The sequence below is a fragment of the Ictidomys tridecemlineatus genome, chromosome 13, assembly GCF_052094955.1.
Source record: "Ictidomys tridecemlineatus isolate mIctTri1 chromosome 13, mIctTri1.hap1, whole genome shotgun sequence".
NCBI classification, from domain to species: Eukaryota; Metazoa; Chordata; class Mammalia; order Rodentia; family Sciuridae; genus Ictidomys; species Ictidomys tridecemlineatus.
The window spans coordinates 20,632,717-20,658,245 of record NC_135489.1 but is presented as its reverse complement, the minus strand read 5'-3'; the positions used below and the strand labels follow the sequence as shown (position 1 = coordinate 20,658,245).

Sequence of the window (25,529 nt, the reverse complement as noted above, 5' to 3'; positions counted from 1 at the left end):
CAAGTGCTTTCCAAGCGAGACTCATTGCCAGTCTACAAATATACACAGCTCTTCTCTAGTTTTTCCTTCTGCAGATTCTGGAATGACTCAATGGATAGCTCAACCTAACACATTTTTATATGTCTTTTAAAGACCAGGACAGATATTGATGCTCTTACAAATTCTTTTCTGATTAGTCCACCTAGAGATGATGGTTTCCCTTTTCATATTTTAATAGCAATGCTTTATACTGCCTTTATGGCATTTTTTTAAATACATAATTCTACCTTACATGGTTAGGTATTTAAGTCCAAATTTTCTCTCCTCTAATGGGTTGTGAATTACTTCATGAGAGGGAGGTAATGTATCTGATTCATCTTCATATTCACATATTGTATAGCATAGTGCCTAGCACAAAATCAGTGCTTGCTAAGTATCTGTCAGATGAATGAATGAATGAGTAAATGTATTTGAAGGATGTTTTCCTGGTGCTTATAAAATATCAGTGTTTCAAGGCCCTTTTCAAATAAGTTATAGATAGAATATCTTCCAACAAAATTTTCATATACTGAGAATAATTAAAATTGTTTTCATTAAACAGGAAAAAATAAACATCTTAAAAATAGAGATGGAATGAAATCAGACAAGTATCAAGACTTTTGATTATCAAAAGTCACTTGGTAAATTCACTTTATCATTTGGTAAATTATTAACTTGCTCATTATTAATTAATTCTCATAATATCATCATGTGGTGAAATCATTCTGATTATGCACTTGGGAAACAAAAACTTGGCCTACTTAAACAAACTTGCTACAGGATAACCTGAGTAGCCTCTAAACTTCTATGGTATACTGCTTTTTCAGAGATAAAGACTAATATAAGACTTATATTATTCACACCCTTTTATCTTCTTTACTGAGTTTTCTTTTTTTCAGAATTTATTTATTTATTTTTTTTGAAAGCAGGCAGCATCTCCAATTTACAAACTAACACTAAGGTTCTCAGAGTCTGAACCCGAACCCAGTGTCTTTCTGTCCTCTTGCCGGGCAGCCTCAAATTATCTCCTTGAGCTCTGAGTTTTTCTGTGTCTGAAATAATAAACTTCCCTTATTTCCAGCATCTTACTCTATATAAATGAGGCTCCTAAAATAGCCTGCAGTAGATTTTTATTATTATTGTTATTATTTTTGAAAAAAAAAAACAGATAATTAAATACGTGGTTTTAAACTGTTACGTGATGTGTTAGTTAACTTTTCATCGCAGTGAGTGACCAAAACAAAACTGGCAAGAGCAATTTAGAGGAAGAAATGTTTATTTTGGCTCACTATTTCACAGGTTCCATCTCTGGGTGGTCAACTCCACAGTGACAGGCCCAAGTTGGTCAGAACATCATGACAGAAGGTCTAGGTGGAGGAAATTGCTCAGTTCGTGACAACCAGAAGACAGACAGGGCTTGAGGACAAGAACCAGGAATAATGTAATCCCAAGGGTACACCCCCAGTGGACTACTTCCTCTAGCCACACGTTTACCACCCATTAATGGATTCAAATTATTAATCCATCAAGTGGATTAATTCACTGATTAGGTTATGGCTTTCACAATCTAAACATTTCACCTCTGAATAATTCAATATTTTCTTGTTCATGAGCCATAACATATAGCTTTACAAAATGTTTAAGTATGTGCTCTGATCTATTGTGAGATGTATTCTACTCTTGGATAAATATATACTATCTTCACATACATAGTCTTTTCACCAAAAGACATATTCCAGAGGTGCTCTATTTTCTGTAGCATATCTTTGTTGACATGGATAGATACATTGTAGTATATTTATATAATGGAATACCATGCATTCATAAAAATGAATATACTAAAAGGTTAAAATACAGTATGGAGACTTTCTTTCATAGATATTATGTAGCCAGACAGAAATTTAAGAGACCTATATGACTCAATTTACATAAAATTCAGAAACAAGCAAAATGAGCTGTTATTAAAATTAGAAAGCATCCTTACTCTTGATAGGATTTGATTAATAACTGGAATAGACTATGGAGCAGCTTTTGATAATGTTCTGTTTCTTATTCTGGATGATGAATACTAGGCATTTCACTTTGGAAAAATCATTAAGCACTACCCTTGACATATTCCCAATTTTTCATATGCATATTATACTTTAATAAGAAATGAAGAGACAATGGAATATATTTTTTAATAATTTTGTCATGTTGAATTTTTCTTTGTTATATGCAGTGTGTTGAAGAAACCATATGAAAAAATAAAATAAAATTACTTCAACATATAGCCATCATTGTTTTCTAAAATAAATTCTTAAACTTATTATAATTAATACAAATTATTATTTCACAGATATTATGTAGCCAGGCAGAAATTTAAGAGAACTCTATGATTCAATTTACATAAAATTCAGAAACAAGCAAAATGAGCTATGCTACTAAAATTAGAAAGGATACTTACTCTTTATTTTATTTCTAAATAAATTCTTAAACTTATGATAAATAAAATAGTTTCTTTGCATCTAATCTGATTGCCAAGGCATTAGATACCATACAATGTTTAAGAAATTCAGATATGTATCCTGGCAGAGCCATAAATTCATTCAGAATAGTAGATAAATTTACCAATAGACCCAAATGCAATCATTTAGATATACTAAGATCTCAACTATTATATGGAGTCATATGTAAACCAAAACCATAGCATTTTTTAAGATTTCTAGCCATATAGAGAGAGATGTCTGCTGTTCCATTTATGAGTCATTATTTCTTAAGCTATTTGTATTTCTTTTTTATTAGTGCATTATAGTAATTTCTCCCTCTTTGTAGACATTTCTTATCATGCTCTATAAAATGTTATTTAGCAGATAAAGTATAACCTATCCAAAGCTAATTTTTTTGTTTTTTTAAATCCCACAAGGAAAATGTATTTATTTTCATGGGAGAGAAAAATCTACTTATTTGTCAGAGATTATATTTCATGGCTCACAATCATTGTTGCCATATGCTATTTCCTGCCCGTGTGACACCACACAGCTAAGTGTCCAGATGCTTATGAGAAATGTCCCAGTGGACAGCACAGGCTGGATAGCGCCTCAAACTATTGACTCCCCATTCATAACATGGTGACCCCTGCCTGTAAAATGGTAATGAAGGGTGACTATTTTTATAGTGTCGAAAGTATTATTTGAAATGCTCTTTCTTACAATAATAAAATTAATTACAAAATATCAAAGCATCAAGTCTTCTTTTTCCTGACCTTTTAAAGGGTTATAAGGGTCATATGCTGGCTTTTCCAGTGATCAGACTCTAAGACAGAGATGAGAAGACTGGGGACTTATTAGCAAATACTTCTAGAACAAGGCCTGGGAGGGAGAGGCATGTGGGATTGGGGTGAGGATGACATTCAATGGACGTGGTGTAATGGGGGCCTCTGCTAAGCTGTCCTTTAGAGTTGTCCCAACAGAGGCGAGGCTGGAGCTGGCCTTCTGGACCCTGCCTCATGTACTCTTTGTTGGCCACCTATCCTCAGACAGGTGACCTTGGGTGAACAGCTTCCTCTGTTTGAGAGGAGTTTCTAGAAAGAGATTCAAATTGTATTATATTTCTAGAATTTTATGATACAGTGGACTGTGACCATTTGTGTGGCCTTTTGTCACTCCTATAGATGCTAGAGCAGAGAAGGGACCCAGGAGTTTATAAGGATGTAGGGGATGCAGGTCATCTGTAAGATCATCTCTGTATAAAATTCTAACAATTTAATGGAAGAGAGGTTTTTGGACAGAATCCTCTTGAATTTCAATTTTTTCCTCTTTCCCTAGAAATACTTGAGACAAAAAAACATAGTGTAAAATCAGAAGTCTGCAGAAGGCAGTCTGAAGAATCCAATAAAGGAACAGGAGCAAAGGAAGTCGGGCAGTTTGGCTTTGTGATAGCTTTGGGCCAACTTACAGCTACGGGTTTGTAGATTCTCTAAAACATTTACTGTGAGAATTTTCTTCCCGTTAAAACCATCTACTTTAGTAACTGGGCTGCAGAAAACAAACAAGCAAGTTGGAGAAACTGTTTGGTGGTGAAATAAAGCTATATAAGTAAAAGTAGATTTTTTAAAAAAATGAAATTCTGCTGGCCCAACATACTACAGTTCTAGAAGGTCTGCTTCTGTGCAGATGGATACTGAGAGGCACTGGCCTGTGAGAAGATAATTCCAGGCTCTAAGATGTTTGATTTCAACTCAGAATCCTTGTTTGACCCTTGGATACAGGATATGAAAGACCAGTACCCGAAGAGGGGCCCAGCTCGATAGGTTTCTAGAACTAGGCATTCTCTTCCATCTCCTGGTAGCTCTGGTGGATTCACTTACCAAACGAGAATGCTTTCTTTGGAGCAGTGGGTGCAAATACGTGCAAACAGTGGCTCTAGTACCATAACATCAATAGCATACAGATTTTCAACAGATTGGAATGTGAAGGAAGGAGAAAGCAGCCGAGATTTCAAACTTCATTTAAATTTGCATTAGAAACATCATCATTACCTAATAGATCATTCCAAATACTAGTTTGAGCATATCATTAATATCAGATTTTACTCTTTGAGTCTTGAACAGCATGCTTCATTCTTCCTTTATTATGATTGCCTCAAGAAGCAGGACCTCTGCAGCCCCACCATGCTGTATGCATCGGGCTATATTTTGTGAATGTCTTGGCTTTATATAAGAATAAGCTTTAGAAAAGTTGTGAATAAATGAGAGCACAGACTTTGTTTCTTGGTAGTTTTATAACCAAATGACTTGTTAAAAAAAATTGAGTTGAAAGTCTCTTGGATTGCTAAACCAGGTAGTTAGTAGGATTGTGTGCAAAGCCAAAAGATGGTTTTGGAGGTTAGGCATGAACTTAGTGGTGGAGCACTTGCCTAGCATCCATGAGGCCCTGGGTCAGACCTCCAGCACTGCAAAACAGACAACCAAACACCATCTGACTTTTAAGCTCAAACAAGTGCCTATAGGGAATACAGAATTATGCTTTCAGGGAAGATTTTACAAGGTAAAAGATGGCTTGTTTCTCAAAGATACAGGGGATCTAACCACGAGGGGATCTGGCAAAGAGTCAGTGAAAATATCAAACCTCAGATGATGAAATGTAAAAAGAACACTGACTTCAATTATAGGAAGATTTTCTAGAGCAAATGAAGTACAGATCCTTTTCTTTTTAAGATTTATGTCAGCAGTTCTTCTTCAACTCCTAATGTCTTGGAGATGTTGACAACAAAATATACTATCATTTATTCCAAGACCTTTCTCATAGAGGTCAAGGTTTTGGGGGGGATCTGGGGCAACTTATAAATGATTAAGGCAAATGAGTTCACCAAGTCTTGGCAAAGTCACTGGTTTGCTTAGAAGGAAATAGTATTATGCCTGTAGCTCATCTTTAGGGAATCCTGTGGACCCACATAAGGGTTTTTCTTCCCTCCAGCCTCATCTTTGGTCTGATACTTAGGGTGTCAAAATTTATTCCCAGATAATCACAACTGTTCCATATTTTTTTTAACTTTGTAGTCCTATCTCAAAAGACCTCAACCCAGATGGCCAACAAAAGGGATAAAGGTAGAGGGATTTGGGAATCCTTAAATCTCCCTTATAATAGTGCATGACTTTGGATCTTACTACAACTTCATAGCCACCCTGAGACTGGCACTGAGCCAGTTAGCATCACATCATACCTCATCTTGTGAGGTGTGTCTAAACCGCATTAGAAGCGGGCTCAGTAGACTTGACAGACGAAGGACTCATAGATGACAAAACAAGAATTTCAACCCAGATTTTATGTCATGATCACTATTCCAGTTCTTCTCCTCCCCTGTGGGAAGAGCTTAACTTTCCAGTCTCAAAAATCTTATGATTCCAACAAGTTCAAATTTGATTTCAAAGTGATTTATTTGCCTCTGTCTTAATATATTGTACTTCTTTTTCTCAAATTTTTTTTTTAAAAAAAAAACATTTCCAACTAGATAGTATTCAATCCACTCTTGGTTAGACATGTTGGAGCCATGCAGATTAGTAATAAGAGTCAATGTGTATGGGATTCTAACTCCTGACTAGACACTTGCCCGCTGGACTATGGATGAGCTTTTTGATCCTCACTCATGACTGAATCATAAGGTTAGTTCTCAGAATCCCAGAGGCTGGGGAGCCTGAGGCAGGAGGATCATGAGTTCAAGGCCAGCCTCAGCAACTTAGCAAGGCTCTCAGTAATTCAGTGAGACCCTGTCTCTAAATAAAATTAAAAAATAGGGCTGGAGATGTGGTTTAGTAGTTGAGTACCCCTGAGTTCAATCCCCCCATACAAAAATAAATAAATAAATAAAATTGGTGCTTGGGTCCTCTCCATTTTACAGATTAGGAAACTGAGAAATAGCTTGAGTAATTTACTCAAGTCAATGTATAGTTATCTATTATTACATAACAAATCACCCTTGTAAGGTAGCAATATAAAACAACTTTCACTTACTTTCCTAACAGCTTGGTCAGGAGCCCAGGTATAATTCAGGAGCCCAGGTAGTTCTGAGTCAGAGATTCCCTGCTGGCTCTTGGTCATGGGCCTCAGTTCTTTACCACTTGGGCCTCCTCCTGATTCTCCCAGTATTTCCTGAAGATGTGACATCAGCCTCCTTCCGGAGTGCGATCTGAAAGGTGGGCAGTAAGAGAGAGCAAGTCATCTTTTCTAACCCAATTGTGGAAGTGATCTCCATCCCTCCTGCCATATTCTATGAGCGACCAGGTCACACTGTAAAATGTGCAGAGGAGTCCCACAGGAAAGCAGATCTCCTTGGGACCTGCCTTGATACTGCCGGTGACACTTACTCAGGAGCAGGTGGCAGAATAAGGTAACATACCCAGGCAGTTTGACTTGAGCACTTCAGTTTTTCGCACCACGTGAAAGACAACTACAGAGTGTGTATTTGTTAATCTTAGTACTTTCCCAAAAGAGGCCCTACATCAAGTTTGTGGATACTGTTGAATATTATCCTGTGAGACTTGCTAGTCAAAGAACGCCTGAAAATATGGAGGGGATGTGAATATATTTCAAGGGCAATCAACACTAAATTTCCAAATGTCTCCACTCATATATAGGTGGTTGCAGAAAAGATAGGGTAAAGAGAAGCCCACAGAGAAATCATTTCACTTGAACTCTTCACTTCAACATAATTATCTTTATTATTGTATTTGTTCCCCTCCTTCCTCCACAAACCTCTCAATTCTGTCAAGTACCACACTGAGAAACGTCTGGGAAAGATCTTAGTTCTTAAAATTTGTAACATTAAAAAATGTCTTCACTTTAGATTTCCTGTAGGTCACATGTAGTACTAACATTTTAAAGATTGTTGTAAAAGTTTTCAAATACCACAGTGCCCGGCTCAGGGAGCTAAATAAATTGGTGAGGGAATTTCTACTTGAAAAATCTTTTTGCAGAAGTGTCAGATATAAATTCAATTGTCAGCAAACTGTGTCAGAAGAGATTTCTTGTCATGTCTGGCCACAGAGCAGAGATTTATTGAAAATGCTTGATGATATCGCTCTCCAAGCTATTTTACATAAACATAACAGCCCAGTGAATGTTTTAATGGTAGTGTTTGTGTTTGTGTGTGTGCCTGCGCGCGCGCGCGCGCGTGTGTGTGTGTGTGTGTGTGTGTGTGTTTTTCTGGTTCTCAAAACTGATATCTCAGGGGAAAATAACAAAAGATACTTTAATTAATAGTACTGTATTCAACTTTTTTTTAGGATGATTATTTTTTTCAACAACTATTATTCTATAGAAATGTGGACTTTAACACTCCTGCAGAAATGAATAATAATTCAGAATACGGTCAAAAGCAAGGGTTATTCCACTCCATGTCAGGAAATAAAATAATGAGAGTTTTTGAGATACACAAACACAATAGATTATTCTTTTTCAAGGGACTTCTATTATTTGCAAACCCTTTTATGCCCAGGTCAGCAGCCAAAATGGGAAACTATTGAAAAGTGAAATTTCTTTCTTCAGTAATGAAAGAGTTGGAACTGGAGTATAAGTTTAGCCTCTTGGGTTCTCTCCATTCTCTAACTTGCAGATTCTGTGGCTTGCCAAGTTCTTTTTATGTTTTTCCATCCAAATTTATTTGGCTTCATACTAGAAGATACTGATGAAAACCTTTGGCTAAACATAGTATAACACATTGGTTCAAAATATTATTGTTTTTATTATAGCAATATAATAATATTGATAATGAAATGAAACTTTTTGTAAATAGTCTGAAACACTGGCTTTTAATATTTATTACTTATACTATAATAACACAATGATATTGAGAAAGAAATATGCATAACCTGTGGGTCAGGCACCATCTCTATCTAAGGGTGATGATTATTGCCACATTTATTTTATGAGTAGAAACTGTCAATAAGGTTATGCTTCGCAACTTGACCATCAGTCCTCATGGTTGTTCATGATCTTGTTTGATCAGTAAGATGGGTGAAATGATGAAATTAAGTGCCTCAGAGTTTGGAAATTTGGGTTTTATAAACATACATTTTTATACTCATATTTGATTTTATTTATAAATGTGTTTAAGTCCATTATTATTATTATTATTATTATTATTATTATTATTATTACTATAATGACTATATACCTTGGAACACTAATATATGAAACCACTTAAAAACTCCAGTGGATTAAAAAGTCAGATTTCCAGATGTGACTCCTGTTAGCTGATAATCCCTTCTGTTAGCTCACTTGAAAAATGAAGTATTTCTAGCAGTGTATCATGAGACATGAACTCAACCAAATTAAAACCTCTTTCTTGAAGGAATTGAAAATCCTTTGGGCTGGTATCTGACTTCAGTCTCTTGATTCCTTTTAAAATTTCCTTGCCATTTAAAAAACATTTCCCTTTTTCTGGAGCCATGCATGTGTATGTGTGATCATAATTTACTCTTTATACAATGTCTTTATTGAGGCCTTGTGCTCTGTGTCATTTATTTTCAAGTTTCCACTTAAGTCTGTCCTAAACTAATTTAGAAAACCTAAACCCTCACAATTTAACATTTAATATATTTTGTTTTAAGTTAAGTTTCTGAGAGGTGAAATTTTTTCTGATATACCACTCTTTTAATAAATTGAAAAAAATCCAAAATATAATAGTAATTGGATATTCATTATCATGCCTTTAGTAATCACATGAGGAAGCTTTTCTTTAAAAGAGAAAGGTTCACATCACTCATTTTTCTCCTTGAACTATATCCACACTTGACTCTCCTCATAAATTAATATATAAACATGATCCATTTTTATGATTGAGTACCTAATACCCATCATCTATCTTCTTTGCAGCATGAAATTTTTATGAACTGAAATTTTATGTTTTTATTTCCAGTGACCATGTCTTTTCTATTTTTTTTTTATGGTTTGAGTTAACATTACAAGTAGTGTTTCTGCACTGTTGTATATAAAGTAAAATTTTATTGGACTTTCATCATTTAATGACATGAAAGAGTCTTTTTGTACATTAATTGTATATATTCATGTATAGATACAACTTATTGTATAAATTCTACTTCAATATTTTTATTGATCTAAAACTGAAGAACTTTGTTTGCATATATGTATGGGTAAATGTTCTAACAAAGAGATTTTTTTACTGCAATGATTTTAACACCTAAATTGCATGACAAAAACCTTCTTTGAACTCTCACTCAAAATCATTGATATTAATCTTTCAACTCACAGCTAGATGAGGACCTCCTTCAATTATGCTGAAAGTATAAGTTATAGATTAAATCACTGAGAAATAATTTGGTATTCATTCAGGTTTGCACATTCTCATTTTCTAGGAGGTACATAAAGCTGTGCCTAAACTTACCAAGTAATTATAACATATAACTACAGGTTTCTATAATATATGGAGACAGTATTAGGAAAAAATGGAATATAAATTGTAATGTACCTTTACTAAAGCAACATTTAGTAAAATGTTTCCATCTTATTAAATGATTTATGTATTTTTAATCAATTTATGGGAAATACCCTTAATTTGATCTATGCTGTAAATTCACTTCTCACTTTCATGCCAGGCAATCAAAACTCTTTATCTGAAAAAAGCTAACTTTCATTTTCCAATTCAAATAGGTATGTTCGTATGCATTTCAAAAAATATTATACATACACTGGAAAATAAATTCTGGAATACCTTTCTAAATTCTTTTTGTTTGTTTTGTTTGTTGTTCCAAATCATTATTGGTGCATTATAATTGTACACAGTGATGGGATTTGTTGTTCTGTATTCATACGTGCACAAAACATAACAATGTAATTCTGCCAGTATTACTCCCCAGCCCTTCCCTCCATCGCCCCCCACCTCCCATCCCTTGGTGCCTTTCACCTACTGATCTCCCTCTGATTTCCATGAGATCTTCCTCCACGTTTCTTTTCCTTTTTCCTCTCTAGCTTCACCTTCCAAGTTCAATTTATTTCACTGAATGCAAAGGTCCCTAGTTTCATCCATATTCCTGCAAATGACATGAGCCATTTTTTAAAGCTAGTTTACTACAAGCAGCCCTTTCAGTTTAAAGTGTTGTAGTATTAATATAATTAATCTGCATGTTTAAGTTATAAAATGTAAAAAAAAAATCAATGTGTTGTTCCTCACTGATTCACAATAGTATAAGGTAATTTGTATCTATAATTATGAAGCTATTTTTAAAATCAGATATATGATTTATAGGAAAAAAAAAGGTTTCCTTTAGCAAATTGGCTTGTGTGTACATTCCAGAGTCCAATGATTAGCATTAGAATATAGCTAAATAAAAATCATGTATTTAAGAAAATAACTTTATTAATTTCTTAGGAACATACAACAAAAACCTGTTATTGCAGTACAGTAGCTTGCTTAACTTTAATGGAGATAATGTGATGATTGTTTTTTGTTTCTTTGTTTCTTTATTGTCTAATGACACACATGGAATACTACACATTTTAATAAAATGAATTCAAATGAAGATTGACTATAGTTTGAATAAATATTTCATACCAATATAATTGAATAGCTACTGAATAATGGAATTGAAAAAAACTGACTAAATCTAGATGATATATAGATAAGTTTTTAATCTGTAGATTTCAACCAACATAACTAAAAGATGTTGATATTCCTGGAAAACATTTAGCTGCTTTTAAAATAATATTACTCCCCTGCACTGATTTGGGCCATTTGAAGGGTTTTCTATTTACAGATAAATCCCAGATATGAATATTGAGAATATACCTTGCTTTCATCTTTCCAGACTGTCTCTAGGGGGCAGTATGTTTATTTACAGAATAATAGAAAGTTCTCAGCCCTTCTTCAGCTCTACATAGTACATTCAATCTGTGAACAACTTAACACTTCTAATTCCATGTTTTGTGCTTGAAGAAAAAAGGCGGCAAAATAATAATAATAATAATAATAATAATTAATAATAATAATAATACCTTTGAGATGGCTCTGTAGTCTCTTGATTAATCATTTCTCTGAACCATGGAAAGTTTAGAACTCTAGCGTAATGCTCCAGAGTAAGATGATTCAGAAGTGAGCTATCATCTCTAACATAAGAAGGGGTTTATGGAAGAGGTAAGTAATGAACCACCATGAAGTTACAGAGAGTGTTGTATATGGATTTGAGGATCTTAAAATTCAGCCATTTCCCTTTATGCTCACTAGGTGGATATGCAGGTATTAAAAGAAATAAAATGAATATCTTTGTTTTGCAGCTGTCGTGAGTGCCATCCCTGTGCCAACCCTAGAAAGTGCCCAGTACCCAGGAATCCTCCCATCTCCCACGTGTGGATACCCCCACCCACAGTTCACTCTCCGGCCCGTTCCGTTCCCAACGCTGTCGGTGGACCGAGGTTTTGGAGCGGGAAGAAGTCAGTGTAATGCATTTTCCTTTCTTTATAATAAAAAAAAATGAATACTAGCAAGATAACTTGTGAAATATGGAACATTCCAACCTTCCTGTGCCTTGGAAAGATAGATTTTCCTATGATCTTATTGCTAGAATTTTCCTTTCCAACAGGCTGTCCTTTGGTTCGGAACAACACATTGGATCACATGCTTTTAGGCTGATTTCCTAGGAGTTCTTCTACAGCCCACTACACTGACGTTCTGGGGCACGAAGGCCAACAAAGGCCAAGTATTTTCATAACACAATGATGTAGTGGGTCCTTTAAATTAGTATGTACTATTAAGTAAGTGGTTCATAATCAAGTCATATCTTGCAATGTATTCTGATTTAGTACCTGTTGGTCAAATTGAAATATGTCTCAGTTGACTCCCAATGAATCAATACTTGTTGAATGCTTTGGCATTCTTTACTCATTTAAGCAATACATTCTCAGCTTTTAATATTGGAGACGAAAGAGTTTTGGAGTAGTATTTCATATTCCTGAAGGAGGGCAGAGGCAGGAATAGAGGGAGATTTTTTAGCTGTTATATACACCCTAGTGATTTCTTCTGTGCCATTTGACATTTTTCCCCCATGAGCACAGCATTTTAAAATCGATTTTAGGACTTTCATCTCTTAGTTAAGAACAGGTGACTCAGCAGCTTATGTGAGAGAGGATGTTTTGTAATAGATATGATAGTAACAGCAATAAAATGTATTTGTGAGGTAAGCTATATTTTTTTCCAACCCAATAGGGGCAGCTATAAGAAATCATAAATCATCTAGATGGAGCAAGGTTAGAATTAAAAGGCATCAAAAATCTGCCAAGGGAGAATGAGATTCATTTTCTCTTTTCTCATTGCACATCACACCTGCAGAATAGAGTTGTGTGTAAAAGCTCGAGGGAAAAGAGCCCCCCATGCTATAGTGAGTAAAATTAAATGAGAAACATGCGGAAGTCTAACAGTACATAATTTCCAAATCCCAAAGACAACTAAAGGTGTGTTTTTAGTAAAAAAAAAAAAAAAAAAAAATCAGACCACATAAGTTCCTATGTCATGTATCAAGAGAACTTTTTAGTTTTAGTTAGTCCTCATGGGATCATTGTTTAGTATTTTCTTTGAATTTTCTTCCACATTCTGTGACTTTAAAGACATATCAAAAGAAAAATGGGCAGGATGGCCTTTCTCTTGTCCCTTGGACATGACAACTACAAGCTAAAGTTCACTACTTTTTGTATGGGTAATTGTGTTAGTGGGATTTCCAATGCTGTGACCAAAATGCCTCTCAGAAACAATTTAAAGGAGGAAAGATTCATATTGGCCCAGGGTTGCAGAGGTTCCAATCTGCTGGCTTCATTGCTCTGGACCTGAGATGAGGCAGAACACCATGGAGAAAGGGTGTGCAGAGGGAAGCTTCCTAGTTCGTGGCAGCCAGGAAGCAGAGGGGGAAGTAGACTTGCCCTCAGTGACCTGCTTCCCTCAACCATGCCCCCTGCCTACAGTTTCCACCACCTCCCAGGAGTTCACTCAGCTATCAGTGGATTAATCCACTCATGGGGTCAGAGCCCTCATCATCCAACCACTTCCCAAAAGCCCCACCTCTGAACCTGGCTGCATTGGGGACTAATCCTTCAACATATCAGTCTTTAGGGGACTCATGTACAAACCATAACGGTGATTAATTTTGTCCATGATATATTCCTCACTGCTCTTCCCTTTCAAAATTTCCTCCTGGAAATTTACCTACCGAGGTCTATAGCCCATCTACTTCTTCCTTTTTTGTCTTGAGTTGGTGCAACTTATAAAACTGTCTCATTAAATCATGGGGGAAATGATTCTGAAAGTTAAAGTTCAATGAAAAAGAAATGGGCTGGTAAAAACTTTTTGAGTTTTGTCCGTGGTTGAAAGATATTTATTTGCATGTATTGTTCTAGTCAGTGATTTGGGTAGTGGGAAGGCTACATATCCAGGGATTATCTGGGAAATCTTTCTATCTTCTGCTCAGTTTTCTTATGAACCTAAATCACCTCTAAAACTGAAGTCTGCTAGAAGTTAATTAGTTAAAATATTTTGTCTCTGTAATAGACTTTTTCATTTTGGTAATTGCTTTACAAGTAAGGATTGTTAAATAAAGATAATTATTTAACTATTATAAAATAATATAAATATAAAACATATAAACATATATAAGTAAGAAAAATAAAATAGTCTAAACGAAGTGCTTGATAATTTTTTGAATTTCATCTAAAAATCACAGGACAATGGACATTACACTCCTGACCAAGATTTTTAAAGTATATATTCAGTCATTCATCAAGTATCTTTTGAACAAAATATGTGCAATGCCAGAGAAACAGGATTTAATATATGTCAAGTGATTGCTTAGAAAATAAAAAAGAAAGGAAGAATAAGTACCTTCTTTTCTAGGCAAGAAAATATTTTCTAAATCAATGTCAGTAACAGTTAACTTCCAGCCACTCAGTATTGGTTTCTAAATGCATTGGAGAACACTAAGCATCTCCGTTCTCTTTGAAGCAGAAAACATTTCATGACTCTGGGTAGAAGCGTCTTATTAGTCACCTTGAGAAACAGAGAAAGGCACACGTAGAAAAAGAAAAAGATGGCTTTGCAAAGTGTAGAGACACTACTTCCTCCAAAGTTATCTGAAAGACCTTAGAGTTTGGTAAGAGATGAATCACTAAAGCCCTGATCCCAAAACTTGCTGCTTTCTGAAATCACAGATAAAGTTGAATTTCTCTCCAAATGTAAGGAAATATATAGCAAGGACATGTGCATTACACACTTCTGCTGACCCATCCACAGAGATTCATACAGTTGTGATAGATAAATATTTTTTTTCTCCCTTCACTTCGAATCTAAGCCTTAATAAGGCAAATGAGCTGTCCCTAGGGAACAGGGAGCAGCACTGTACTTTAAGAACCTATAAAATATAATAGTCATGGGGTTCTATTTGTGCCAGTCATTACAGAACTGGTAACCCCATTTTTCTCATCTTTGAATCAAGTTGCAATACTGAAGTTTAAGTGACTTCCCCTCTTCCCTCAAGTTCTCTTAGAGGGCTTGACAATTTTATCCGTGCTATTTTTTTATGAGCTCTGCTTCTCTACCAAATTGCAAGTCAGCTAATAAACAGAATTTGATCTAGAAAAAAAATTAGGAATTCAATGGGGTTTATGGAAAATTCTCTTGGGTGTTCTAAAATCTACTCTATAAGGAACTGGGATCACTCAGGAATATTACATGATCCTGTTCTGAGATTCAAGAGTGAATTGAGATCCTAGAGGTAGTCATAAATTACAGTCTTTGCAGAGAGTTATTAGTATGCTGTGTTTCTATCAAATACTGCAAATTTTAGACAGAAGAAAAACCCTCATTTCCATTTTTGCAACATTTTTGCCAGTTATTCTGCAGCAATTATTTATGTGTTGACATTAATTATTATAAAGTGCCTTGAGATTTGACTCTGCTATGTAATTGTATGCTATTTGTACAGTGATTTCCTACTATTTCATCATTTGAAAATGAGTGCCTTGCCAGCACCTATTTTATTCTCACTCTATACTCTGAATTTGCAGGGAAGCTGTACTTTGTGGGCAAAAGAAGCTTTCCTTTGCTTTCAGAGCTGTAAGCACAGCTAAATGCCATGTCACAGAGCCAATTTGTCTCATGTAGGTGTCCTGGAGCTGATGCTTAAACTGGCCAAATAGTCACATTTGAAATGAAAGCATTTCTATGGCAGAGCAGTTGCTATTGTGTTTGTTTTAGGGTTTTTACTGCTTTAATTGTCAGCCAGTTTTGAAAAGCATTTCTTTTGCTCCACTTCAAATATAAGAATTATGAATAATCTTTGGAAACCATTATCCATTGTATATTTTGAACAAAACAAAATAGTCTCTTCTAGATTGGCAATTTATTCAGTCCCCAGAATGTTCCCTCCCATTCTACCCAGGGCTTTAGGCACTTTTCTTTTATAGATTTCACCTATGAGTTGATACATCTACATTAAAGTCCACATGATGGTTATCCCAGTGGGGAAGCATCATGATCAGTAGAAAACCTGAGGATGCAGGTCTGGGCATGCAGAGAACGTTTGGTTTTAGAGACACTGATGAAGAGCAATACTATGAAAGAGTAGGATTGCAAGTGTCCCAAATAATTTCAGTGATACTGTCAAAATGCATATGTTCACATGACATATTAAGTATTTTATTAAAGTAAAAGACTCAATGTCAGAGGACTAAAAAAAGATGCATGTACATTTCTTTAAACTTACAATTAAATAACATTTTAATATGGATCTCTTTCATTTTGAAAGTGTAGAATAAATAGAAAAGGAAAATATGAAGGAAACAAGCAAGAAAGAAATATATTATTGTTTCTTTAATACAAAAGAATTTCTGAAATACAATGTGGCTTAATTGCAATTCCTCTTCAATAAGAAGAATCACGTAAAGCAGATTTCTAAAGAAAATTGTGAAATTTCTTACCCTGGGCAGATATTTTTAATTTGATGATATGGACCCTTTAAGAAGAATCAGATAGCTGGGGGTAAAAAGGGATTGAAGAATGGCAGCCTCAAGAACCACATTTGTGAGGCTCACAATTCACGAAGAAGTATAAGAGACCTTCAGTTGAGTAGAAGCCAAAGCATTTTAAGTTCCCCCCAATTTTCCCTGTGAGATTATAAACTTCTTGAATAAATAATTTTTTTTCCATTCCAAGGATTATCTCCAGAGCCCTTCCTGAGACAGGCTATTTTTCCCTCCTAAGCAATTACTTCCATCTAAGAGTTTATGACTATCCTTTGGGATCTGAAGCATAAATGAAGTGCAAATAAAGAGACCCACATCAAAGTGGACCTTCTTAAGAGGACAAGAATGAGTGCAGTCCTCAGCCACCATTCTCAGGCCAGTGACACAAAGATGCCCATGATGGGAATTGGCTCAATAATCAAGTCTTTATTTGGATAATTGGCCACTCATCATCCTCTCATTTAGAGGAAATGTGGATCCATAGTAAAACCCATATAGAATTTGTCTCTAAACCTATGCTTGCAATTATCTCACTATAAATCACTGATTGAAAGCCAACCCCAAAGTGTTCCTCTCCTTTCCCATCTTACAAGCAACTTATCTCCCTATAACACCTATCTGGAGTATTCTTAGCAGTTCACTTTCTTGATCTCCCCTGTTTGAAGAAATGTTTTATGAAGGCTCTGCCTATTTTTGGCCCTGGTTGCTATAGGGCTACATCCTGTCCTCTCAGCCCTACATCATCTCACCTCCATCTTTGAATGAGTTTAAGCCCGAAGGCCACTCCATGACCCAAAGGACCTCTGACCCCTTCCCAAGATAGAAGAATGAGAATGAATGCCTCAGAAGACACATTTCTGCATATCTTTAATAGCATGTCTTGATCTTTTGTATCTTTCATCTCTACTCCCTTCGGCTTTATCTGATTTTCTTTCTATCTCCTTTGCCCTTCACTAACCTTCTTGAGCCTCCTGGAGAGACTCAAAATTATCTCTCTGAAATTCATTATCTTGAAATAGTTCCTGTTTAAAAATTGTTTTTTTGAAAAGTGAAATATTCTATCAATGGCTTTTTTTTTCAATTTACTCAACAAAACTTTATTAAGATATAAATCATCTGAAATATTTGTAGGTGGTTAACACTTAAAGCTGTTAGGCAGTTCCTTTTTATCTGTGGTTTAACCTGGATCTGGTGATTTTGAATATAAATGAATAAAGTTGAGTCACATTGTCCTTCAAAAGAGAAATCGCCTTGGAAATATTTTAGTCTTATTCAACTATGTTCCCTGAAGCAAAGGTGTATTTTCATACACAAAGCTGTCCAAATGCCCATAGGCTTTCACAGATGACTATGTGGAACCTCTTCAACTATAGTTATCTGCCTTGATATTACAAGGTTTGCTACCAAAAAGGGAAAATCATAATTCTGCATTCAGTCAACTTGTTCCGGCAGAGTTGTCTCTCATAGAACTTTAAGCTAGATGTGTCTCTATTTTGTTATGGAAGATAATGATAGTGGTTATTATTTGAATCATTTTATTAGCAATGCCTCTGAGCACCCTGTAACTCTGATTTGTTTGACAGTTGACATGGCATGTTTAAATCACAGAAAAATTGGCACATTGGCTGGTAGATAATAATGCAGCTGTAACCGGGTTTGGTACATTGCATTTCACTGACATTGCTACTTATGAAAGGAGAAATAACTCTTTTTTCTCGCTTCATCACTTATGATTACAGGGCCCAGACAGTTCAGGCAATATAGTCAGTGCTGAATATATTTTACTACTCTTCCTGAAAGATAGATCCCTGTCTTGCTGGACATATCACAACTGTTTAAAGGGGAAGGGCTAAAAATATGCTATAAATATATGAAGGTAGAAGAATGAAAATGATCATAATTTCAAGAAGCGGGGGGTCAGACTCTGCATTTATTGTTGAACTGACTTAGGATTCTTATGGATAACAAACTGTCTGGAATCATGACCGGATTTCTTGTCTCCATTGCAGCAGTGAGTGAAGGACCGGCCACACAACAAGCACCCATGCTGCCCCCAGCTCAGCCTGAGCATCCCAGCAGTGAGGAAGCACCAAGCAGAACCATCCCCACAGCCTGTGTTCGACCAACCCATCCACTCCGCAGCTTTGCTAACCCTTTGCTACCTCCACCAATGAGTGCAATAGAACCGAAAGTCCCTTACACACCACTTTTGTCTCAGCCAGGTAAAGTACCTGTCTGCTCACATTAAAATTATTATCACTGATGCCTCCCTTTAAGTGCATGAGGGAGATGGAGGAGGTCTGGTTATGATATTTATTTTCAGTATTGATTACGTGCCCAGCGTGCTCAGAATGGTTATTGATGTTTTCAGTGCAGTTCTTAATTCTCTGCATTACAAGCAACTCACTAGTTGTAGGTGCTTCTCATTAATTAGGAAAGTTGTCCATGAATACCATATGCCAGGCCATCTCTGTTAATGTGTACTGTGGATAAACCCTCTAGAAAATAATGGATCAATTCCTGAGTCCTTGCCTCTTCGTTGTTCTATAAGGTTCCTAAGATCTTAAGGTAGACCCCAAACTAAAGCTAAAGATATGAGAATCTGCCAAACTACCTCTTTGAGAAATTTAATTTCATCATTCTTCATTTCTCAGAGTTTCTAACTTATTTCAGAGGACTGGAATGAGAAAGGAGTGTCAGAACCAGTGCTGGGTCTAACTTTCTAATTCTAGGAATAAGGAAACCAAGATTTAGATAGATAGGAAATAATATATGTGATGCTCTTTCTAGGAAAGGTGAATGGCAGGTAGGAGGGCAGGGCGGAAACCCCAGATTCCCAATTACCGTGTTGTGTTTATTACCCAACTGTCATCCAACTGGGCTGAACCAAAGTTTCATTTTGTTTTATGAAGGAATTGAGGGAAACAGAGACAGGGATAGAAATAGAAACTGACATAGGAAAACACATAAAAAAGGAAGACGAAGAGATAATACTCTACAGGTAGATTCAACAATATAGGTCAATAGATAAGTAGATACATACAAGTAAAAAAAAATATGTAGGGCTTTAAATCATTTGGAACATTAGAATAATTCAAAACAACCCCCTACAGTATTTGGGCACAAGATAGGAAATTAGCAGTTGGACTAGGCCAATCTACATTGTGCAAATACATATATGAATAAATTTCTGCTATTCAGATCCATGCCTAGAGTGATTCTGCCCTTGCATTAGTACACAGTCTCATGATGACTATAAATATAGAAAAATAAGATTGTCAGTGAACCATATTGTCTTTACAGTAATATTAAGAATACATCTTGCCTCTGGCATCACTTTAATGGATTTTTGTACATCCCCTCTGATGTTCTCAAAATTTACATGGTGGGTAGAAGGGATCCTCTTCTACCAGCCCCTAGGAAGCAGGGTGGAGTCCAGAGTCATGTAATGTTCCATTTCTTGGGATGCCCACTGCAGGACAAGGTCTTCCCTGAATTACAGGCTCAGTGCAGGTCATGACTTCATTCCATAGCAGATACCCCTTCTAACCCAACAAGACTAGAACTTAAAGCAAATCTATATTGCCTAAGCCCTTTTCTCCACCGGCTGACATACATAGTCCCCATACACATTGTGGGGAGGATCTGATATTTTATACTGCCCCCAAATTCTTAAGATCTTTGGTAATTAAAACATTTCAAAGCAAGAAAATTCATTTACTGAAATTTCTGTACCAAGAGCATTCTGCCTGATGATTTCTGGCTGCATTCATTTCCACCTGTAATACTGACTAAGGGAGAACGTGAATGAGATAGGTTGGTATCTAGGGTAGGTGGCAAGTCAATTTCAACTTAATAAGAACTAACCTTTAATAAATCTTGATTGAAAGTGCTTATATAATAGGCATGCTTTTGAAGGCTCATAACAACCAGTTTGATCCTCAAAACATCTTTGCAAGGTAGTTGCTAGTCTTAACCCCATTTTATGAGTAAGGAAACTGAAACAGAAAATTTAAGTGGCTTATTTGAGGCCACAAAGCTGGTAAGTAATACATGTTCCCACTCTTTGTGACTTCAGAAAGCCTGGGTTCTCAAATTTTAGGAACTCGTTTGTGTCTCTCAGTTTATGTCCAATTTATTTCATGATAGAAACAAAAAGTACTAAATCATTTCAAAATTAATAAAAATAACAAAAAGAGAAACATTCTATCATAGTTATGAGTTAAGAAATAAAACCGTAACTCACAAGCCTTCCACACTCACATTTTCGTGAGGAAAGTTTATCCATACTCTGCTAACGACGACTGATTTTATAACATCAAAATACTCCAGTGCTGTAGCCCTTTACCTGTTCTCTCTTCTTGGAGGTTGTGTTAGTCAGCTTTCCACCACTATAACAAACACTTGAGGTAGCCCGTTTATAAAAAAGTTTATTTTGGCTTCACGATTTTGGAATTCTAGGCCATGATGGCTTGGGCCTCTGGCGATGTAACACCTCACAGAGGGAAGGTAAATTGAAGAAAATCATTTACTTCCTTGTTAGGAAGCCAAAGGGAGAGGTGACAGAGGGACTGGGGACCCCTTGAGGGCATTCCCCCATGAACTAAAGACCTCCCACTAGGCCCCACTCTTTAGAAGCTGCACCATCTCCCAATTTCTCCACCCTGGGAACCAAGCCTTTGTGGGACATGGGAGGTTAAATTATAACAGAAGAAAAGTTGTTGCCATTGTTGTTTTGAATAACTGTGTTATATGGAGAGAAAAATAAAGCTGAAAATGACATTCTGAAGTCTATTTTAAATGAAATATTTTATAGTGGCAGTGCAGTTAGTTCAGAATACAAGGTTTAGAAATCATCTTATTCTCTTGGATTTCTATGATAGCAAAATGATAAAAAAACTTTAATTTTAGAAAGAACACCCATGGTAGATGGAACACAAGACTGGCATTTTCTACTAGATGTTATTTTCTCCTGGTTACTATAATTCCTAAGATGCCCTAAACAAAACTTGACATAAAGTAGCATAAACAAATGGATTATATCCTTAAAGAAAGCAGAGTCAGGTGTACTGTTTCTGCATCTATTCCCTCAAATACTAAGCATATCTGAAGAACTATTCTGTGATCTAATGTCATGAGGGCAGAATCTCATTTTCTTTTATTTCCACTGTATACTTATGAGCCTTCTTTTGTGTGACTATTGTTCTTGCTTTTATTTGAACTATTTCTTACACAAGCATCTCTTTTTTTGTATTTTCTAGTACCTCCGACTTGACTTGAGATCTTACTTTGGTTTAATTTTTTTTTTTTTAGTTTCCCTTTAAATACCACCCTCCCCCACTCAAAGTGAAGCAGGCTGCACAATCACTTTGGAATTATTAAATGCCTTTTTCCCTTTTATGTTTCTCTTTCATTGTCTGCCTGTGATTCCTGTTCATTTCATAATGCCTTACCTCATGATTTTCAAATAAGTCTCCCTACATTGCTCCTGACACATGGTAAATAGTATGCTTTTAAAGGGGGCTGATGTTTACTTATTCTAATAGAAAAAGAAAATTAACAGACTGACAAATGTATTAGTGGTGACATTAACTACATGCTTCTTAGCCTAAAAGATGAAATACTTAGAGCTTTCAACAAATTTTAATTCTAAGAAAATCATTACTTTAGTCAAACTGATGGATGAAGTAAAGTCATTCTCTTGTCAGCTTAAAAAAGAAAATACCTCAAATAATTTTACTCTGGATTTCACAATAAAGGACTGCGTAATTAGTAATGAATTTATCTTTACTTACTGCAAGTAATTACTTTAGAATATGGTAATGTGAGGCATGGCTCTAATTTTTAAAGATCAGGCTAAAAGAGAAGTTCCTTGTGCTTTGAAAGCTTTGAGATTAGGATCAATGAAGTTCTTCCTTAAATTCCTGGGTGTGGTTCTTCCCTGTTGGTGTTAAGGGTCTGGGTGTCAACCTGATTCCCACTGAGGTTCACAGAGCTGCCTGCAGCAACCTTTTAGGAGGCATGAGCAACACCTGCTCTGCAGTAGCAAGTTCCCTGGGATTGCAAAGCATCTTGCAGTGTCACTATTGGAGGTGGCAATTACAAAGTCATCTTTTGTCATAACGACTAGAATTCTGCCTACCTGCAAAGAGATTCATTTCTTTGCCTTCCGTCTGCTGAACCAGAAATTTAGCTTACTGGACTGACTCTAGGGTATTTACAGTGTTTCTGACAATTTCATCCTCATCTCGCCATAAAGTTGGTCTGATTCTTAATGCTTTATCTATAGATGCGAATTACTGTGCAATCTTCACACATTTCACGAAGGTTGTGATTGCTATATTTTGCAAACCACAGATCTGGACATTTAAGTGATTTGGCCTAATCCTCTTTCAGGTTAAATAGAAAATGTTAGATGGAGTGTTGGGTCTATTGTATTATAGGTCAGACATAAATTATACAAGGGGCCACGTTAGAATGTGTGTGTGCGCACACGCATAGCTTCGCTAGTACAAATTCCTTTTAGCTGTGAAATGATCAGCTGCACTTTAAATGAACTTGGATTAGGCAGTCATTTGTCTCTGGAACTGTAATTCTAAAGGGGGAAAAAAAACAGAACCTCTTAAATAGTGACTTCTCTTACCGTACTCTTATGATATTAGCTTCCTGGAGCTCTTGTGTCTTTGTAAATCTAAATAAGTCTTATATTGTCCTCCATGTACACATTACATTTCTGCACATATATATTTATAAAAATAAAAAAACAGAGTATTCTGATCTTTTCAGTCTTTGAGGGATCAATATGTCAGTGGATATGACAAGACCAAAACTCACTTCATTGTACTGAGAAATTGAGTTTGATTTTTCCTCTGCAAATTGTGGCATGTGCTTCAATTTGTCCAAGGATTAAGGACAAGGCAGAGGTGGAGGTGGCAACAGTGAACAGAAAAGGCGTTTGATTTATATATCTTGGCGGTTGGGAAATCATGTATTCCTGCTGTAACCTGATATTTCTGGCATGCCTTATTTTAGTAAATATGTTATCACACAAAACTGCCAATAAATTACTATAATACTTTAATACAATTGCCTTCCCTGAGCTGCTCATAGGCCACCATTGGGGTTGTTCATCAGAGTTACCATAAGAGTTTTCCATTCTGCTAAAATCAGTCACAGGCAGAGGTCATGGGAGATCAGACATCCTTTAGCAGGTGACAGAAATTGGTCATTTTTAAGACCAGTCAAAGAGAATAAATCATTGGTACTGCTAAGGAGGAGAGATGTGTTGATCTGGTGTTATTGGAGCCAATACCTCCAATCAATTCTAGAGTGGGAAATTACACCCTATCCTGTTACATAAATTTTATCTCATGTAGAAATCCATCTGGATCTTTTTATAGATATCTCCTTGAAATGTTCCCATCCTGTAACCAAATTGTTTTTTTAAAAAAAAATGAAATTTGATTTGATTTGGTCTGGCTATTGTAATTATCACTTGTTAAAGTGTAATTAAGAGAAATTTTTCCTAGATATCACTAATATTTGTGATTCTGCAGCCTACATGGTGTTTATTAGAGGAAATACTGATTTCCTCTAGTATGGTGTCCTGGGAAATAAATGAGACAGCTCTGTTAACTGTCTCAAAGAGCAGGAAATGATTTCTGGAGGCTTTATGAGTAATCCAAGTGACTGATGCCTCTTTTGTAGACAAGAAAGCTGAGACTTAAAAGGCTAAGCAGGCTGCCCAGAGTCAACAATTGAGCTAAGAGCCAGATTTGAAAAGTTCAGAGAAATACAAGATTTTATTTTGCTCTTTAGTTATGTTAACAGTTGTTCTTATATTAAATTTTCCCCTATTAAATGTCTTCTAGCTCAATCCTAAATATTAAATATCCCCAAGGAAAAATTAGAGCAGGTAGGTTGAGTCATTCAAATTAGTATCTGAGTAAATGTTTTATTCCTTTGTGTTGGCACTAGATGGAAGAAAGAAGTTGCAGCCAGAGTAGCAACTAGCCAGACAACTCTGGAATAGCTGCCATCTGTCTTAACCTCACCTGTCCAACCTGCTGGCCATCTCTCCACAGAAAGGCAGGAAGCAGGGGGCTGACATCTGTTGCCTTCGGCACCACTAATGCCCAAGACTTTGGATTCCCACAAGGAAATTAGAGATGAGCAGAAGGAAGTGTAAAATAAAAGTAAATGTTGAGGCACATGCAATATATATACTACTGGCAATATACTACTGCCATAGATTGTGTTGTTATTTGTAAATTATCTTGGAAATCAAAGTGTCTTTTTTAAAAATTAGCTTAGGTGATATGAATAAAATTGATGCTTTGCATTTTGTCACCATCTATAGTTCAGAGAGGACATTACCAAGTAAATTCACATCTACCTGAGAAGTAACTGTAATTACCATTACTGATACAGAGGTAGAATACCTGTTCCAAGGTCTCCTGTCATTTTTCTTAGGACCTTCATCCAAACTCTTACATATAATGTGCACAGAAATGATTGTCAGGTTGATCAGAATACAATACTAAAGGTGAGAGCCAGAATTTGAATTCATTTCCTCAGTTTCAATGCTAATGATGATTTCAGGTGAAGCAAAGCAATTTGAAAGTGAGTAGAAGGATTAGATATTGATGGTAAAGGCAGATAAGATGAAATGACTTTCAACTTCATGACCATTTGATGACAAAATGCTAAATGATCTGAACTACAAATTACATTGTCTGCTAAAGCTGAATTAAATTGCCTGGAGTGAAAAAGACAATTTGAAGGCACTGCCCTTGGAAATCCAGTAGTTTACCTTCATGAAAATAAGCAGACATGCATTTGCATCCACATAGGATAAAGGAGAATAGCAGATGCTGTGTTTATAAAAGATCTCTCAGGTCAGAGGATCCTGAGATCTAGTCTCTCTGTTATGCCAAGTAAGGATTTGATTTTTAACCTCTGAATCCTACCTTTGTCATCTGTGAAGTAAATGGTCCTCTTTAAAGCAAAGGGAAT

At 35.9% G+C, this 25,529-nt stretch overlaps 1 protein-coding gene across 7 annotated transcripts in view; it reads left to right on the top strand.

The window, feature by feature from the left end:
- Dcc (DCC netrin 1 receptor) overlaps nt 1–25,529 on the top strand; it is a 1,068,266-nt gene that overhangs the window by 1,019,078 nt on the left and 23,659 nt on the right. For 3 of the 7 annotated variants that reach the window (XM_040273028.2, XM_021725007.3, XM_005323057.4), the window contains 2 exons: nt 11,787–11,948; nt 18,524–18,736. In XM_040273028.2, coding sequence (XP_040128962.1) covers nt 11,787–11,948; nt 18,524–18,736 — 375 coding nt within the window. Of the gene's footprint in view, nt 1–3,824; nt 3,994–11,786; nt 11,949–18,523; nt 18,737–25,529 lie in introns of those variants that run through there. The other 4 variants (XM_040273020.2, XM_021725006.3, XM_005323058.4 and 1 more) reach the window with 4 other exon arrangements.